Source organism: Grampus griseus (genome assembly GCF_964374135.1).
Source record: "Grampus griseus genome assembly, chromosome: 8".
Taxonomy (NCBI): Eukaryota; Metazoa; Chordata; class Mammalia; order Artiodactyla; family Delphinidae; genus Grampus; species Grampus griseus.
In genome coordinates this window covers 55,531,729-55,552,084 of record NC_139002.1, presented here as the reverse complement: position 1 = coordinate 55,552,084, position 20,356 = coordinate 55,531,729, and the positions used below count along the sequence as shown (strand labels likewise).

Below are 20,356 nucleotides of genomic sequence, written 5' to 3'. Positions count from 1 at the left end.
CAGAAAATGGTACTTAAGAATAAAGCAGAATAAAGAAGAAAGAATAAAGAATAAAGCACCATGAAAATGGTGAAAAGTTAATGGGCTTAAACTATCTAGTTAATAGACTAAAGTGATATTAGTAACATGCTGACGTGGGAGAAGTCCTATGTTTTTTCTTTGTATTTTCCCATGTAACCTCAGAAAGAATGTTAATATCTCTGCTGATTTCATCTTTTGCCCATACTGTTTCACAGAGGCCTTCTGCTATATATCCTTATAATTTCATGTTTGGGGAACTGAGGTAGTTTATTTTGTATGTGAACATTTAGCTATTGGTAAAGTGCACAGTAATTTTTTTATTACACATATGTTCATTTCAGATAAACGTCAATAAAGATGAATGTTGGGGGGACAAGACCTATAGTCCCAACACTTAGAGATAACCATTGTTAGCATTTTAGTATATATTCTTCTATAATTTTTGACTCTTATTTTATGTACATATTCTATGAATGAGACAGTATAATAAGTATTCTTACATAAGGTGATTTTTTAAATTCACTCACCAAGAAGTATTTAATGCCTTCATAGGACAGAAGGTTGGTCAGAGGACTTCTGAGATCATTTCAACTAGATCTAAGATTTTTGATCACCTGGAAACATTGTACTTTGTTGCAGAGTTTACAGCCCTTTGCCCATCATCCTGGTAAAACCTTTCTGTGATTTTCAGTGAAAAAATGCATATAAATCTCATATATTTACTGACTTCAATTTAGGGAGAAAAGACTATTCAGACGGTACCAACAGGAGCAAAGCCAGCTATTATCACTGCTACAAGACCCATCACCAAAATGATTGTAACTCAGCCAAAAGGAATAGGTTCCACAGTTCAACCAGCAGCTAAAATCATCCCAACGAAAATTGTTTATGGGCAGCAAGGGAAAACACAGGTATGCTAAGATATGGTGATTTTTCTTGACTCTGGTATATTTCAAATTCCTAGAAAAGATCAGTAATATTTAAAGAATCAGATTATTAAAAGTTATGATTGAATGTGTATAATCATCTGTTTTCAAAATAGTACTTTTCAGTACTTAAAAAAATATACATCTTAAATATTTGTGTCATGTCATGAGCAAAGCTTAGAGAACAGAATCCCCTTGGAGGACTTCCCTGGTGGCGCGGTGGATGAGAATCTGCCTGCCAACGCAGGGGACACGGGTTTGATCCCTGGTCTGGGAAGATCCCACAGGCCGCAGAGCAACTAAGCCCGTGTGCCACAACTACTGAGCCTGCGCTCTAGAGCCCGTGAGCCACAACTACTGAAGCCGGTGCCCCACAATAAGAGAAGCCATTGCAAGTAGAAGCCCACGCACCATAACGAGAGTGGCCTCTGCTCGCCACAACTAGAGAAAGCCTGTGCACAACAACGAAGACGCAACACAGCCAAAAAAATAAATAAAATTAAATCTTTGAAAAAAAAAAAAAAGAATCCCCTTGGAATGAAATTTGCTGAAGGTATATATTGTTTTTTGAGAAGAAGATGGTTGAGGGATGATGGTTATTCATAATCTCTCAAAAGTATTTTTTATAAGCTTATATGGCCTTTGAAAGCACTTTGGATATTATAAAATTTGATTTACTTGAAACCTAAATAATGGAGAAGCTGAAGATCCATTCATTTTTCAACAAGTAAACGATAAGGGAGCTTTTCTGGAGATTTGTCTGGGAAATTGAGGCTCAGGATTTAATCCTGTGTTGCTGGGCTACTGTTTATTTTGCAGGTACTTTACTTTTCTGAGAATATCAAAGGAATCGATGTCAGCTTTGGTTGAGAAATGCTATCCTAGAATTTTTGTAAAAGCTACTAATTTACCTATAAACTAATAATTTGCCTTTAGAATCAGTTCCCTCAGTATTATAGCCAAATAGTTTACATATCTAAACAATAAGTTTTGTGATTTTCTAATAAGTTCAAATTGCCTTTAAATTTCAACTGTAACAGTTTCATTTGCTCTATCATCTAAGTCATAACCCATGTTTTCATTCTTGAATTTTTGGAAATGGTGACTTAAAGAGTCTGAAAAGGTTTAGAAACTTATATATGGGAGAAATAAAAAATAATTGTGGTGAAATAATATTTTTATTCCATGTACCCAATTGAAGTTAACTCCCAGAGTCCAGATTTTGAAGTGGAATGGTTCACTGTGAAACTTTTCTCCCATTTCACTTGTTGTAGTGTCTGTGGTTTTGACCTTTGCCAAGAGTTGATCTATCGCATGTTCCTTATCGATTGTAATAGTTGTCTAAATTAGTGTTCCTCTGGGGATTTCTTCAAAGATGACTTAGGTCCTTAGCAATTTTACTTTGGGCAGTTGTGTTAATTAGGAATTTCATTTGGTTGCTAAAGAAAAGAAACCTGAAGAACAGTGGCTTAAACAAATTAGGGTTTTATTTTTATTATGTTGATAAATATTCAGAGGAAGGAAATCCTGGACTGTTATTGTGACTCAAAAATTCCCCTAGGAATCTAGGCTCCTTGTGTCTTTCTGTTCTGCCATCCTTAGTTTGTGACTATCTTTCTACTGTATAGCCTACAGACTGTAAAATGACTCCTGAAGTCATTACAGGCAAGAAAAAACAGGGTCAAAGGCTCTTGTTAGAATCATAGCTGTTGTAATGTAGCATGTACCGCTTGAAATTTTGTATGTGGCCTGCTATAATTTGTTCATAGATTGAATTAGTCTTTGATGAACAGTGCTGTGCCCAAAGTATAATAAATGTACAGAGCACCGTTTTCTGTGTCAGGAAAATATTTGTTTCATCATGACCTAGAAGTTAAGCATTTTTTAAATGCTCTAAATTTATACTGGTTGTATTTTTGCTTGTGTTCTAGGTTCTTATTAAACCTAAACCAGTGACGTTTCAAGCTACAGTTGTTAGTGAACAAACAAGGCAGCTGGTCACGGAAACATTACAGCAAGCATCCAGGGTGGCAGAGGCTGGTAATTCATCTATTCAGGAGGGAAAAGAAGAACCACAGAGTTATACAGATAGTAGTTCCTCTTCTACGGAGTCCTCCCAAAGTTCCCAAGGTAAGATCCATTTTACTTCTGATTTATGTAATTACTGCTGACATAGTGCCCTAGTCCTAAAATAGTTGAATCTAGGGATCTCAAATAAACATGTATGCTTTGACTTGTTAGTTCTTTTGATTTTATTGTCTTTTGTTTGATATGTAATCAGTGAGCTGAAGTTTTGTTTTTGGTAAGGCTTATTACCATTCTTTCCTGCCTGGCATATGTTCATCAAGTAATTGGTAAATTTTAGATGATGATTTTGGCAGGTAGGTATTATCAAACTGGATAGAGCTGTGATTCCTTCTGTTTGCTTTGAGTAAGTAGGAGAAGTATGCAAGAAAGTGAATATACCTTTTGAAATGGTTGTTGCTGAATCTTGAGAAAGGATCAAGGTGGTCAGAGATGGGGCCATAAGTGGGCTGTAAGTGGGTGATCATACATTGCAGTTTGCATGGGACAAGTCTTAGTTTATTTCTGTTCTAGAATAATTATTAATAGCATTCGCTTTCACTCTCAAAAGTGTTCCAGTTTAGTGATAATTATATGGTTGTCCTAATTATAAGGAAGGTGCTATGAAGCCAGACTCCATAATAGGGAAAATCATTGTCCTTAGTGCTATTTTAATTATGTTGTTCTAGGAAGTCATTTGAAATAGACTCATGATCATAAGCTTTGAGACTTTCTACAAATCTAGTACCCATGTCTGTCAGTTACCTTAACCACCCATATTGTCAGGTAGTATATTTATACCTGTACTTAGAAGCTCTGATATATCCAAACAAAACTGTTTATCTTCTCTTGATCATTCCTCACTCACTCCATTTCCTCTCCTCACCTCTCCATTATTGTCTCTGGAATGCTTTCTTGGCACCTTCACTTTTCTAATACAGCTTCTTCATATTGTGCAGGAATTATTATTTTAACTCTTCAGTGGAATCTTCCTAGATTAGTCTTACTAATGGTTCACATTGCTGATTATTCCATTAATTCAATTTGACATTTATTTATTAGTTTATATTATGTATTAAACTTCATGAGAAAGCTTCATGAAGGAGGTAGCATTTGAAATGGTCTTTGAAAACTCATCAGTTAAAAATTAAAATGTTGATTTTAACAAACAGACAATATGGCACTCATTTTAGAAAATGGATAATTTTCTTCTGCATATTATCAATAATAGTAATATTTTCTGAATCAATTTGCTAAGATTTAATTTATTATTCTGTATTGATTATGAATCAGTTTATGTCTAGTTATAGTAAGATGATGCTTATTCTCTATTTCTTTTAGACTTACTGATTTGATATGTATAGATTCCATTCTTAGTTTAACTCATCAGATGTTTTTTTCCCTCTTTTATTTTTAAGTCTGTAGTTATTTGAATGATACCAGCCTTTTTTTTCCCTTGAGAAATATTTTCATAGTGGGCCAGTAAAATGTTTAGGTTATGAATTGGTGCTGAAATGGGGACCTGAACAGTAGATGTCTGTGTATACATAATCTCAGGTTATCTTTTGAAATTGCTAGTTTTTTCCCAAAAGAGCTATAAGCCAATCATTACTTCCCTAACATGCCATTTCATTAGTGAGCCTTCAATTTTCATTCTAAGAAAGGGACAAAAATTTGGCTATTTTTGGAACTGATTGAGTGTAAAGTTTTCTGCTCTTTGATCTGTTATTATATATGGCCTCATTTATTTTTGTTGTTTATCTTTCATTGCATATTACTTCTTTTTAAAATATTCTGTAATACAGAAAAAATTCACCATTCAAAGTAGGTATATGTAATATAGTTGCCTATAAAGCCAGTTTTTATAGTCTGCATTTACTCCTCTCACCATATCCTTGTATAGTTCCTTAGTACATTCTCACAAAGACAAGAGACTGGGAATACATATGCTATGATTTAAGAGAAAGGGATAAAGGGCTTTTTTGGGTTTTTTGGGGTTTTTTTTGGCCACACCTCAGGGCATGTGGGATCTTAGCTCCTCGACCAGGGATCAAACCCACGCCCCCTGCCGTGGAAATGCAGAATCTTAACCACTGGACCGCCAGGGAAAGGGATAAAGGTTTTGATCAGTCTAAGACTTATGTTTGGTTTTCAAGGTATAAGAGGGTCATACTTAACGGGGAATAGAAGCACTATATAAGAGTCCATTCTTTCTTTATATCGCTTTTGTAGTTTTTAGTGCACCTCTTTTTAGTAAATTTTAATGTAATTTCAAACTTACAAAAAGTTGCAAGAAGATTAAAAAGAACTCCTGTGGGCTTCCCTGGTGGCGCAGTGGTTGAGAGTCCGCCTGCCAATGCAAGGGACACGGGTTCGTGCCCCGGTCTGGGAGGATCCCACATGCCGCGGAGCGGCTGGGCCCGTGAGCCATGGCCGCTGAGCCTGTGCGTCTGGAGCCTGTGCTCCGCAATGGGAGAGGCCACAACAGTGAGAGGCCCATGTACCGAAAAAAAAAAAAAAAAACTCCTGTGTATATTCTTTACCTAGATTCACCACTTATTTATATTTTGCCCTATTTGCTTTGTTGTTGATTCTCTTTCTGTCCTCCCTGTGTCTATAATTTTTAAATTTTTTAACCATTTGAGAGCAAGTTGTAGATATTATGTCCTTTACCTCTAAATACTTACATTTGTAGGTTTATATTTCTTAAGGGTTAGTCTGTTCATAACTAAAATACAGTTATCAAAATCAAGACATATGAAGTTACAGTTCTGTAATCTACAATCCACTCAAATGTCATCAGCTGTCCAATCATGTTCTTTGAAGTTTTACCACCACCTGCCCCCCCCACCAGTCCACAATCCAAATTAGGATCATGCATTACATTTAGTTGCATTTAATTGTCATGGCTCTTTTTTCCCCTTAAATTTGGATAATCCTCCAGCCTTTCTTTGTGTTTCTTGATCTTGACATTTTTGAAGGAAATAATCAGTTACTTTGTAGAATAGTCTTCAATTTGGTATTGTCTGATGTTTCTTTATCGTTTGATTCAGCAGGATTCCACAGATGTGATATATCCTTAGCTTTGTCTTATCAGGAGGCACTGATGTCAGTTTGTCCCAATATTGATGTCGTTAATGTCGATCTCTTGGTTAATTAAGATGATGTCTTCCCGTTTTTTTTGCATTATGAAGTTACCATATTTCCCTCTGAGATTAATGGTAATTTATGGGAGATGCTTTGAGACTATATAAATATCATATTCCTCATAAAACATTTATCTACTAGTTTAAGCATCCATTGATAATTTTCTAAAGCCCATTATTTGTTAGATAGTTGGCATTCTACTGTAATAATGAATCAACTTTGCTTGACTTCATATCCTTTTTCTGGTGACTTCCTTTACACAAGTCTTAGAATAAGGATGTCTTTTATGCCAAGGAATTTCTTGATTCTACTTGTGGTTTCGAAACTTTCCCCACCATTCCCCACCCGCAAGGAGGAGCAATTTAGGCCTTATACCTTATTTCTTTCTTCTTTTTTTTTTTATACCTTATTTCTGAACTATCTCCTCACAGTCTAGAATAGAGACCTTCACCTTCACCTTGTTGTGGCACTTTCCTTGATCACCCTAGGAGGGTTCATCACTCCTTCTATATACTACGCTTCCGAAGTTGCTTTGTACTACCAGCTATTTTATCATTGATCATTTTATTTTGTACTTTTTTTTGTTTGTTTAATATAATTATTTTCCTTTCCACTAGGCTACTAGCTTCTCAAAGGCAAGGATCATATTCATCTCTATATATTCAATAATTAGCGAAGAGGTTAGCTAGCTCTAAGTAGACACCCAGTAAAAGTCCCTGAATGAACAAACAGCAGAACAGCAACCATAATAACTGTGATACGGAGTTAAACTTCAGCCTTATAAACTAATTTCTGTTGCCTGAGTCCAAAACATTTTTTCCTTTTTGGCGTTTCCCCTAACCTAGTGGGTGGGCCTTTTAAGCTGTATACCCCTGAAGTATTTTTACATACTGATAGCTAGATGACCAACCCTAATAGTTCAAGGTCATACTTGCCTAGATCACTTACTGAAGATTGGACCGTATGCCTTCCACAGCGCCTGAGCTTTCCTTCCTATTTGGATCTTCTTATTTTCCCTTTCTCACTTGGGAATAGGGTTATTGGGCTTATTGGGTTATAGATTTTTTTTAAAAAAGAAAGAAAAAATGTTAAAAGTTTTCTTTATTTATATTCTCTTTATTTCCAAAAGGTTTTAAGGTAGATTAGCTAGAATATAAGATTATGTGAAGTAAAATGGAAGAGAAAAAGGAGACAAAACCAAGAGTAAGGCTTTAAGATGGAACATGGCATGAGGCAAATATAAAAATGCATCCTGTAAAGACATTGCTTTAAGTAGGCCACAACTTGGTTTCTAGGATGGTTTTTCCAGAAGCTTCATGATCTTGGTAGGTCATGGTGAGGGTGAGGAATAAATCGAGGTTAAGCAAAACATACTTATTGCAGAACTTTTCAGAGCCATTATATGCTAATATATGTTGTGAAAGATGAAGGATATAATGTAAAATGCCCCCAACTTTTTTGGCCATGGAACCCTTCTTTTGCAGAACATCTTTTTTAAAAAAAATTATTTATTTACTTTTGGCTGTGTTGGGTCTGTTGCTGCTCACGGGCTTTCTCTAGTTGCGATGAGTGGGAGCTACTCTTCATTGTGGTGCGCACGCTTCTCATCGTAGTGGCTTTTCTTGTGGCGGAGTACGGGCTGTAGGCATGCGGATTCAGTAGTTGTGGCTCGTGGGCTCTAGAGCACAGGGTCAGCAGTTGTGGCGCAGGGGCTTAGTTGCTCTGCGGCATGTGGGATCTTCCCGGACCAGGGCTCGAACTCGTGTCCCCTGCATCGGCAGGCAGATTCTTAACCACTGCGCCACCAGGGAAGTCCCTTTTGCAGAACATCTTGAGGAATTAATGTTCTCTGGAACATGTGGGGCAAAGCTGTATAAGCAGTTAAATACTGTGAAGACCTTGGGCTTTATGACAGTACTTCAGAGGGAAGGTACCTATTATATCATGGAAGGGATATAGACATCTTGGGTTTAGTTTAGAAGAGATGGTTTAGATGCATAAGGCATCTGGGAATTATTTTATATGAAGAATGGTAGGTGGAGAAAGGACATTTATCATGGAGAAGAGAAGATGAAAATTGGGTGGGGTTGTGGGGGACACGGAACTGTTGTCAGTTATCTTGAGGACTGTGACATGGAAGAGGGAAAAGAATTGGTCTTTGGTAGGTACATGGACAGAACTAGAACCATTGAGTAGCGATCAGAAGACCTGTTTCCACTCTATATAAGAAAATTTTCTAATTGTCCTAACAGTGCAAAGATGGAAAGAAACTGTCTTAGAAAACAGTGAGTTCTGTGGTGTGGGATTCCTAGATTGTTAGGGATATTTTGAAGATTTTAGCATAGGATTGATGATAGTATTACTTGATGATAGTTGATGATATCATCATCTATCAATGATCATACTATCATTGATGATAGTATACTTTTAGATTGTCTTTTCTAACTGAGAGATCTTATGATTCTTTGCAAATGTGATATAGGCTTTTTATTGTAAAGACATAGGAGACATTCTTCCATAGAGATGCCTGAATCTGCCTTTGAATATAGCAATACAGTGTTTATCTCTAGTACCTAACATGTAGTAGATGCCCAATAAATATTTGTTAAATGACCTGTGGGGAAAGATATCTGAGGGTCAGTAGGCCATCATCCTCAAGAGACATAGGAAAGTCTAGATGGATGCACACTGCATAATCAAATGGAACTGTTAGATCAGGCTCCTGGTGTCTCAGTCATTGCACTCTGACCCCAGCATCAGATTTGGTAGGCAGTAGATTTATCTAGTCTAAGCATAAGCCAAAAGTAGAGAGGAAAATCACTCAAGGAATGTTTTTCACATTTAGGTTCACACCCTCATTCTGTGTCACAGCATTTGGGTTTGCTGCATTGGTGCTTTGTATGGTCAGCTACACTTTCTGAGTATGGGCAGAAAGAGAAAGACCAATCTCCCCAGTCCCTATGGGATGATGTTATGTGGGGTGATGTCTCTGACAGGTGGTCCCATGTGGAAATTTGTTCTCCTTTTCCAGTCTTACTCTACCTTATCTCTCTACCGGTGCAGTTTTTGCTTTCTTCTGGGTATTCAGTGTGTGTATTTTACAGAGTTGGGTTGCAAAGTCATTCTTTGCCTATAGGTCCTCTCACCTAGCCAGGGGTACTTATAGCATCATGAGAAATTCTTAAAATTGAGAACTTAGTTTATATAAAACTAATGATTCCCTAATATAATCAGTTCTCTTAAGTTTAAATTCTATATATCAACTTAGAATGAGTAAAGAAAAACTGTTACATGCCTCATGTGGCATTTGATATTACTACGGGATATTGTCCTTCAGTCATCTAGATTTTTTTTAAGTTTAATGGAAATTATACATCCCTGGTGTGGTATATATTCTACCTAGTGTTTAGAGGCTAGGGTGGGGAGCGGAAATACAATTTGTTAATGGTAAATAAAAATTCCAGATATTTTGTATATTGATTTTGTTTTCTTTAGGAAGACAGTTTTTTTGTTTTTGTTTTTTTAAGAGTCATTCCCCCCCCGCCCCCCGCTTTACCTTTTTGGACAACTTTGTGGTTTTTGAAAATACAAAGTTCATAGAAGGTTGAACTTAAGTTGTTTATTCTTGGTTTTAGGGCTGCATGAATTCTTTTCTGTGATGCTTTCACTGACCATTCCAATTCACAATAGTCTTTTTCTTTCTATATAGTTGCCCTATTTGCCCTAATCATTTGACTTTATCCCAAAATACAAAGCTATATGTATATCTTTATTTTATGTCTCCTCCATTATAATCTAAACTTGCGAGTAAGAGTCATGCTTTTATAGCCTGTATAATTTCCTGTGTGGTATGTTGGACCAAGGAGTGTAGGAACTTAACAATAGTCTAATACAACCTACTTATTCTGTAGACGGAAAACTCAATAAATAATTTGTTGTTTGATTTGATGTGTATTTAGTATTTACATGCATACTTATATAGCATGAATATAATACGCCTTGAGTTACGGCTATAATTTATTTGGAAACTAACAAAAAGGCTTAGAACTTTTCAACCCACAACAACAAAATAAAACACTTCTATTGTCCTTCATAGTTTATAAAGCTCTTTTATGTATGTCATTTCATTATATCCTTAGAAATCCTGTGAGGTAGAGAGGTAATTTTAGTGTTGCCATTTTAGAAATAATGATACTGAGACCCAGAGAATTAACTTGCTGATAATTGATAGAGCTAGGACTGTAACATAAGCCTTTGAACTCCAAATGTTATACGTGTCATATCATGCTACTTCTAGATCATTTATCCATTCTTGTTGTCATGGACAGGATTTCCTTTCAGTAACTCAGCCATCCAATAAGTGTTCACTGAATGCTCAGGTTATAATACAGAACACATTTTTAGGTGCACTGGGGAAAACAAGACTCATACAGCGTTTTGTTCTTACTGTACACAAACATGCACCCACCCACACAAACGCACACCTATTTATTATAGCAATTATAACATTGAATTGTAATTTGTCTCTTTACATGTCTGTCTCTCCAACCAGATTGTGTGCTTCTTGAGCATCCTTTGATTATTCTGTGAGCTCCTTTATATCCTCAGTGCCAAATGTTGACTCAGGCACATGGGTGCCTAGTCTGTTGAATCAGTGAGTGAATGAATAAGTGAATACAGACATGAAAGACATTATGCCCTCTGGGGGCTTACAGTCTTCTTGGGGAGATAAAGCATGAAGTTTATAGTAAAACAAAGATTAAAAAAAAAACAAATTGTTTTTTTTTAAGAGAAACTTTGTTTATAGGGTTTTTTTTTTTTAACTAATATAAAACAGATTCCCAGCCTGTAGTTCATGTAATTGCTTCCCGGCGTCAGGATTGGTCAGAACATGAGATTGCAATGGAGACTAGCCCCACCATAATTTATCAGGATGTATCCAGTGAATCACAATCAGCTACTTCAACAATCAAAGCTCTGTTAGAACTCCAACAGACAACAGGTATGAATTCACATGCTCAATTGAATGAAGCATGTTTTCTCTAGAGATGGGTTGTGCTAAAATACTACTACTGTTATATTTTCTTTGTTATTATTTGAGCACATTTCCCCCCTCTGGACTTGTCTATAATCATTGGTGCAGTCTGTTTACTTGTCAGTTCAGTAGGATGTTCACAGGAGTACTGAAGGATAGACAGACTATAATCAGTAGAAAGAAGAAAAAAATGGCAGAGCTCTTTCTTCTCTGTCTGCTGCTTAAAACGGACAATCCTGTTGCCTTTTGTCACCAGAAAGGAGTAGGTCTATGAGTTCTAAGCACGGAGATAAATGCAGTACAGTTGCCAGTTCTATTCAAGAATAGTAGGAGGCAGATTGGAGGGCCCCTGCCATCCTCCTTGATATTGATGGGGCAGTTTTGTGGTCCTAAAACACCATTAATGGCCTTGCTAGCATTCTAATTTGTTTTTTTATCTTCATACTTCTTTGTGTAATTTAACAACTTGAGCTTCCATGCAAAGCTATTCTTATTTAACAAGATCCAATCAGTATTTCTAGTTACTAAATATCTTTGATAAGCTCTAGGCAAAACTGTGTTAGTTATACTGACTTTTATTATAATAGGTCAAATATTGTCAGAGTATTTAAGGGACCTTAGCGATGATCTCATCCAACCCTTTCATTATGGATAAATAAACCGAGACCTAGAGAGGTTACCCAGTTGGTTAGTGGCAGAGTGAGAGTCCATGTCTTTTGATTCCTAGTTCAATGTCCTCTCTATTTGTGGGGTGACTTTTGTATTCCTTTGGTTTTGTTTTGCTTTCTTTGTTTAAATGATTATCTTGATTTTGTTACATTATATGCTTGGTGAGAATAATCTGAATGATCATTCAGTGTACTTAATTACTGGTTACTATTTGTTTGTAACATCCACTCAACACTACCCAAAGAATACTAGCTTTTATTGTAAGTCTTTGGTTAATCTTTCTATTGGTGTTATTTTTGGCTTTAGGCATTTCCTCAGCTCCTTATCTTTTACATACTCAGCTATTTCCATTAAAGCCTTATAGAGGGTAGAAACCAAATGATTTTGTAGAAAAAGTGATAATATAGAAAGTTATTCTATCCATGGAAACCATTCTTGACTCCAGACCATTCCATTGACATTTTTGCAGTAACAGAGAGGCCATATTTTCCTGACACTGAAAATTTTTATTCTTTAAGAGTCACTAAAAATATTGTAACATTTCTTTGGAGATTATCTTGAATTTTTAATAGATCAAATTAAACTGGTCACTATTCACTGTGTTGTGCTCTTCTGGGCAGGTGTGCCCTAGAGCAAATCATGCCGTGTACTGCTTACTCACCCTTTGTTTTCAGGTTGGTGAACTCCACAATACCAGGTACTGCCTTGAAGAAGGGTAAAGGAAATGTTCTAAGGGGAGTATGTACAGGGGAAACAGATGCAATTGTTTGGCCTAGTGATAATAGGGGCGGATTTTAGTCTGATTGCATATGAGTTCTTGCTAGGCTACTGGGTATGGTTGCACAAGTTGTGCACTCTACAGCCATACATAGCAGTCTGCTTTTTTGTTTTCAATTCACTGACTCCTTAGTTACTGCCCATGTGGCACCCCAGAGGTCTTGTTCATTATTCCCGAGAACAACTCTGATTTTAGTACTTGTTTGTAATAAAAGTTAATTTTTCCCCTGACTTTTTTATACAGTAAAGGAAAAATTGGAATCTAAACCAAGACAACCCACTATTGACTTGAGTCAAATGGCAGTGCCTATTCAGATGACCCAGGAAAAGAGACATTCTCCTGAGAGTCCATCAATTGCCGTGGTAGAGTCCGAACTAGTTGCTGAATACATCACTACTGGTAGGTGTCCTCTTAAAAAGCAGTATTAAGGTAGGAGAGCTACATTTCTGGATTTCATGAGATGGTTGTTTTGGGGAGAATATATTTTTTATATTTCTAGATCTCTTCCAGTTTTCTCTGAGAGCAAATTCACATTGTCCTTGGGATTTACCCTGTCTTTAATGACCAGGGGGAAAAAATCAATAGGTTGTTAGAAAGTTTGCTAGTAATATAAAACTGCAAGTTGGCCATAAATAACATCTGTGAACATAGGGCAATAGTTGCAGTGAGAGGATAGAATATCTTTTATATAAGAATAAATATTCATATGCATCTGGATTTTTTAGTTTTGGGGAAGGGGAGGTGGGTCAAGGGAGAAATAAGGTATAAAAGCCTCTTTCTTTTTTTAAATGTAAAGAAAAAAATGTGGAAAATTAAAATAATTTTTTTAAAATATAAAGAAAAAAATGTGGAAATTTTTAAATCCCTGTAAATACTTAGGAGTTCTGGTGGAAAGCACATTAGGTATTTGTTTAAAATGTGGTCTGGCAGCAAAACACTATTGAGGTTTTTGGATGGCATATGTAGAGAAGTGGAGCAAGAAGGATAATAGATTCTTTCATATTCTGGTGAGACCACACCTGGAATACTGCTTTCTGTTTTGGACACTTCATTACCTTGAGATTTGAAATAGTTCAGAGAGTAGCAATGTGAATAATTAGGGGTTAGGAGAGATAATTTATGAGGCAGTATGTAAAGAACACCTGTCTTACGTTTTCTTTAGCAGTGATTGAAAAAGAACATAAAGTTACAAATATTTGAAGGATGTAAATAACAACGTGGAAAAGGAATTCTTTGGTATCATTTTAGGAGATATTGTTAAGATTAATGGGTTAAAATTGCCTAAAGGGAAAATCCAATTAAAGATTATGGAAAGCCATCTAGTATCTTTCTTTAGAGCTATTTAGCAAAAAGCAGAGCATAGTATGTTGGGGAAATCAATAATAACCTCTGGGGATAGACTAGATTATCAAACAGTAAATAGATGAAAAGACCTATGATTTCTTCCCTTACTTATCCTTTTCAGAACGCACTGATGAGGGGACAGAGGTTGCTTTTCCCCTTCTAGGTAAGTGGTGTGCATCCATTTGTAGTATAACCTAAGGTAAAATATGATTGTTTGAGGGGGAACCACTTAAATGGATGCGCTCTACTCTGATCTGGTAGAGGAAAGGTAAGCTCTACTCAGTGAAAGGGAGAGAGACTTTCCTTTTGCAGAATACTAGGATTCTTTCTCAGAAATGAGCAGTTTGACATTGGAAAAATGAGTTGTTTAAAGAAATAAGTGACTGTTTTATGGTGTTTACATGGCCCAGTTAAGGTCACTTCAGCTGTTTTCCAAGTATGCACTCTGTGACCTCCCTTCCATAATCTCCTCCCATCATATATATCCTCAGCCTCACTGAGTTTTTTCTTTGACTTCAAAGCCAGCTTCCTGGCCCTGGCCTCTTGTATCATCCTGCAGTGGATATTATTTTTCTCTAACTTTTCTGCACTCTGGGGAATTACTATGAAGAGATTTATAGTGTCTTGAATGAGGATTATTTTTAAATGGTTTTAGCTGATCATCTATTAAATCCATTTCATTTCTTAATAAATTTAATGTAATAATTATGAAGATTAGTGTGGGCAACAGAAATCTGCCATATAATCTGATAATTTCATCAGAAATTATATTTATGTACTATTTATTTTTCAAATGTCATTCATTTCTGATGATGCTTACATCAGTAAAAAACTTCATTAATTTGCTTGCTTAATTTTAATATTATTAGTATGATTTGTTTTTTCTCTTTTTCAGTTATATTATAAATGATTCAATACTTATTTTAATATAAACCTTTTTTCAGTTTGAACACATATGAAAGATTTTATTAACACATATAATTTAAAATGTACATATAAAGCATTTGTGAAATACAGTAAGATACTGTAGTACATTTATAAAAGAATACTGCTGGTGCTACCTATAACCTCATATCACATGTAGGCATATGTATAGCAACAATAGAAAAACTGCATTTGTGAATTTAGATAGAATATGTTATAAAAATAAAGCTTGTTTATATTTCACTGGCTAGTTTTAAAGTTCTGTACTGTAACACATAAATGGCACTTTTACACTGATTTTTGTAGTGTTCACCTTACCCTGGGTCACTCCACTATGACTTTTTGAAGTATGGAACCACTACTACTTGAAATTGTAGATCAAGATATATGAGAATTAGAACCACGGATTATTGAGAGAGTTTTGATACTCTCAAAATCCTTAGCTAATTTTACAGATTTGTTTTAATCTGTTCCTGATTCAAAAAGTTGGTTTCCTAGTGACCATAAGCATTTTTAAAGGTCTGTAGAATAAGAAGTGATAATTGTTTATACTGTTTAAAAAGTTGAAATTGAGAAGACTTCCCTGGTGGCACAGTGGTTGAGAATCCGCCTGCCAATGCAGGGGACACGGGTTCGAGCCCTGGACCAGGAAGATCCCACGTCGTGGAGCAACTAAGGCCGTGCGCCAGAACTACTGAGCCCGCACGCCACAACTACTGAAGCCTGCGTGCCTAGAGCCCGTGCTCCGTGACAAGAGAAGCCATAGCAATGAGAAGCCCACGCACTTCAACAGAGTAGCCCCCGCTCGTCACAACTAGAGAAAGCCTGCATACAGCAACCAAGACCCAAATATAAAAAAATAAATAAATACAAAAATAAATACATTTAAAAAAGAAAAAAAAAGTTGAAATTGAGGCTGATTAAAAATGGTAGTTTGGCATCAACATAGATGTATCGTTTTACATCTATATATAAATGTAAATATAAATGTATAGTTTACTCCATGGGACCTTGTAGCAAGAGACTAAGAGGTGGGGTTGTTTCCTAAACTATACTCTCACTCATTTGTGTCAGATGAGCTAAATTTGAATAGATGAAAGAAAGAACACTGACTTTTCTGTTATTTTGTTAACTTTATATTTTAGTACTTAACAATTTAAGGACAATTTTCAATTCATTACTTCATTTGGTCCTCTTCTAAAAAATAAGTTTTTATCCCAATAAAAAAACAAAAATAAAACAAACACAAATAAAACCTCTAAATTTTAGAGGTTAATAACATAGAGTTTAAGTGACCTCTTCAAATTCACATAGCTGGTTGGTGGCAGAGCGGGACAGAATCCAGTTGTGACTCTTGGTCCAGTTCGCTTTCTGCAGTATCACCTTGACCTCTTACATCTTTAAGATATGAGACAGTGTCACTTTATATATAAAGGAGTGAATGCTTCTGGTTTTTGTATTGCATCTGGAACGGGGACCAAGAGATTAAAGAACTTGTACTGTCTCACTGTCCTTAAAGATATTAGTCTGGGATTTGATTGCAGAAACTGATTGTTGTTTTGTTACCTTAATGGGGTAAAGGTCACTGGAGAAAGAGTACAACTCACAAGAGGATATAACTTTAAGGGATTTGTTCCTCCTTTGTGATAATAGTTTTCACAGTGCTTCCACATACATTTCTCATCTCATCCTTCTAATAGCTCTGTTATTCCCGTTTTACAGATGAGGACACAGAGTCTCAGAGAAGCTAAGTGACTTTTTCAGAGTCACACAGCTCATAAGTGGGCAGACTCTGGTCTTCTGCCTCCTAGTACCACACTTTCTCTCTGTGATGCAATCTCACAGACGTTTGTTTCAAATGACTGCTGGTTACAGATGCTGTGGTGATTTCTAGAGAAATATCATCACCTTCTCTATTTTCAGTCAGCCATCGCTCCCAGCCCCAGCAGCCCTCCCAGCCTCAGCGGACCCTCCTCCAACACGTGGCTCAGTCACAGACTGCAACACAGACTTCGGTGGTGGTGAAGTCCATCCCAGCATCTTCCCCTGGAGCAATCACCCACATCATGCAGCAGGTTGTATCTCTTCTTTTTCCTCCTACCTTCTGTAACTGCCTCCTTCCTGAAATAAGGTTTAGTTTCATCTCCTTTTATAAGAGGGGAAATAACTGAGTTGAGGAGTGTTTGTATATAGTTCTTTCATCTGTGAGGAGTGAGTAAGGGAAATGAACTGAGAGTCTTAACACCAGAAAGTAATTAAGAAATAGTATTCTTGGATCTTCTGTGAACTCTTAACATTTCAAAAGGGTGAGGCTATCTAGATGAATCTATGACATCAGAATTGGTCACTGTTTCTATGTATTTTATTGTTATGGAAGGATTTATCACTGAGGTAAGATTTTCAGATGAAACAGAATTTGGCTCGTTTAGCTGTTTGTTGCTGTTGCTGGGTTTTTCATTTGTTTTACTCTTTGCTTTTATAATGAATCCTTATGGAAACATTAAGTAGGTAAATAAATATTTGACTTCTTTCATTTTTTAACATATTTATTGAATATTTTACTTCTTTTACTGTGTGTGATCAGTTGAGGAAGAGACTCACAGGAAGGAGAATGAATTAGTATGAAACAGAAAATCTGGTACCAAGGGTAATGGGGAAAAGGAAAAAATATATTGATGACATTGATTTTGTGCCAGATACTGTGCTTTGAGCTTTAAATACTTTAACTTGTTTAATTCTTGGTATGATCCTGCAAGGTGGGTGAATTATCTCTCTTACAAATGAGGAAACTCATGCTCATAGAAATTAAATAACCTATTCTGGGTGGCAGAGCCAGGATTTAAACCCAAAGCATCCTGCCTCTATTATAAAGTTATATCATAAATATCAGATTTAAGCATGACTTATTATTAGTAGCCACATAAATTATCATTACTCAGCTGGTAGAGGTTGACCCTAATTACAGGCAAACTACCGGAAAGGCAGTGAAGAAATTGTTGAATTAAAAACCTATATGCGTAAGGTCATTATGAGATAGGGCAGGGTTTCAGTTGAATCTCAAAGTTTTAAAGTTTAGAGTAGATGTGTAGCCTTTGACAAGGCAGTGGGAAGGATGGGGTTGGGGTGGATCTTCTGTCAGTGAGGGAAGCCAGATGGCCAGAGGTTTTGCTGGGTGTCCGCTCTCAGCCTGGAGTCTGGCCCTCGTCTGGCTGTCCTGACATTGACCTTCCTCAAGACACCCAGAGAGGTCGGACAGCTGACCCTAACCATGTCACTCAAGATCGCTGCCTCCTCCCAACACTGTTATAACTGACACCAGGCCATCTCCCTTTCTACTGATAGGAACACTCTTGTCCCCTCCCCGGTCTCCTTCCCTCCTGGGAGCCAGGTCTCTGGGGAGCCATTGCCTGGTGGGCCTAGAACCCAAGCAAAGAGCGAGGAGGGCTGGGGCAGCGAGCAGTTCATGCAGACCTTGGCGTGAAGCCTGACGAACCGTCTCCACTCGGAGCCGAGAGGCCCTCTGTGGGGACTGGGATGGGCACGGCCTTCAGATAACGCCTACCTCTGGACCGTGCTGGATGGATGGGCACACGGCCAAAGTGGGCTTCTCTGAACCTTGGCTTTTCTCTGGCTGCCTCACTCCTGGGTTGCTGCGTTCTTCCTTTGGACAGGTGAAGAGCTCTGATGACCAGGCTGGAGAGCTGTGTCCTGAGCCAGGGAGCCTTTTCTTTTTCTGTGTCGTGCTGTGCTTGCAGGGCATCCTTATTTCTCTTACCTATAAGTTCTGGGCCCTCTAGGACTTTGCTTATTGCAGTGAGTTTGGCCAGTTTTTGCAGTACTTAATGTTGAAGTACTAAGAGTTGAAATTATAAGAGTCTCAATCTAAGGCCCCCTTTAGGTTTAGAAACCTTGGGGTTTTTTGGTCTTTTTAGGTTCTCCCTTCTGAAATTTTTTTGAATGATTCTTGTAATCAAGTCTTTTCCAATTTGAGGAAAATGTAGCAATATAGGTGTTTTTCTTATTTCATTCTTACTTTGTGCCTTTTTTACTTAGGCATTAAGCAGTCACACTGCTTTTACCAAACACAGCGAGGAACTTGGAACTGAGGAGGGCGAGGTTGAAGAGATGGACACTTTAGACCCTCAGACAGGTCTGTTTTATCGATCTGCCCTGACTCAGTCACAGTCAGCTAAACAGCAGAAACTTAGCCAGCCACAGCTGGAACAGACTCAGCTGCAAGTGAAAACTCTGCAGTGCTTCCAGACTAAACAGAAGCAGACCATCCACCTGCAGGCAGACCAGCTCCAGCACAAACTCCCGCAAATGCCCCAGCTTTCCATCAGGCATCAAAAACTCACCCCTCTCCAGCAAGAACAAGCACAGCCCAAGCCAGATGTACAGCACACACAGCATCCCATGGTGGCCAAAGACAGGCAGCTTCCTACCTTAATGGCACAGCCCCCACAAACTGTAGTACAGGTGCTTGCAGTGAAAACCACGCAGCAGCTCCCCAAACTGCAGCAGGCTCCGAACCAACCAAAAATCTACGTGCAGCCCCAAACCCCCCAGAGCCAAATGCCGCTCCCAGCCTCGTCAGAGAAACAGCCGGCAAGCCAGGTAACGGAATATTGATAGCATGCAAAGTTAAACTTCTCTGTTCACGGAAAAAATGAGAACATCATGGCCCTATCGTGATTAGCAGTGCATTCTCCTGGCAAGAGGAAACTCAAAAGCCTCATTACACTGGTATTACTTTACCCCATCAGAAGGTTGACATTAGGGAAGAAATGCACGCGTTAATATAGGAAGAAAAAAAAGCATAGCTCTCAGAACTTGATTTTCCAGGCAGTTTTTAATGAAATAACTTCAGCATTGATCAACAGTGCCTAGAAGCGATATCCCTAAATTATTTTTAATTTTTAGGTATAAAATATTTATTTCCATGCCTGTAAACTCTATTTCTGTGGCAATAATGCTAAGTAAAATACAGTCTTTTAAGGAGCTTCATTGACCATCTTCCTTTGTAGTTTTACATCATCACGATTTGGTTAATAAATTTATCTTCTAGATTTATCTTCTAGATTTTGGAGGAATTATCTGTGAATATTGAAAAAAAATTATATTATGGAAAATCAGTGGCTTTGAAGTGATGTATGTGTGTATTATAAATACATATATATAGAATATGTTTGTATAAATGTATTTTGAAGCAGAAGATTGAAAAAAAACCCTACTTTTTATTTTAAAAAGCTGAAGATTATATGAAATAACTTGAGATCGGTTGAAGGTATACTGTGTGGGGATGTAAATCCCAAAGGAAAACAAGGCTGCTGTGACTTTTTTTTCCTTTACTGTTATGAACCTTGGCTGGCTGAACAAAGGTTCTTTTGACCCCTCCTCTTTTACTAGGTTTCTGACAAGTAATCAGATACTTTCCCATCAGCCCTC

At 37.2% G+C, this 20,356-nt stretch overlaps 1 protein-coding gene across 6 annotated transcripts in view; it reads left to right on the top strand.

Annotated features, from left to right (window-relative positions):
* Nucleotides 1–20,356, top strand: part of EMSY (EMSY transcriptional repressor, BRCA2 interacting) — an 82,108-nt gene that overhangs the window by 54,494 nt on the left and 7,258 nt on the right. For 2 of the 6 annotated variants that reach the window (XM_082659716.1, XM_082659715.1), the window contains 7 exons: nucleotides 759–932; nucleotides 2,879–3,077; nucleotides 10,996–11,160; nucleotides 12,884–13,039; nucleotides 14,106–14,147; nucleotides 16,832–16,983; nucleotides 18,962–19,525. In XM_082659716.1, the coding sequence (XP_082515842.1) occupies nucleotides 759–932; nucleotides 2,879–3,077; nucleotides 10,996–11,160; nucleotides 12,884–13,039; nucleotides 14,106–14,147; nucleotides 16,832–16,983; nucleotides 18,962–19,525 (1,452 nt within the window). The remainder of the gene's footprint in view (nucleotides 1–758; nucleotides 933–2,878; nucleotides 3,078–10,995; nucleotides 11,161–12,883; nucleotides 13,040–14,105; nucleotides 14,148–16,831; nucleotides 16,984–18,961; nucleotides 19,526–20,356) is intronic. The other 4 variants (XM_082659718.1, XM_082659717.1, XM_082659719.1 and 1 more) reach the window with 3 other exon arrangements.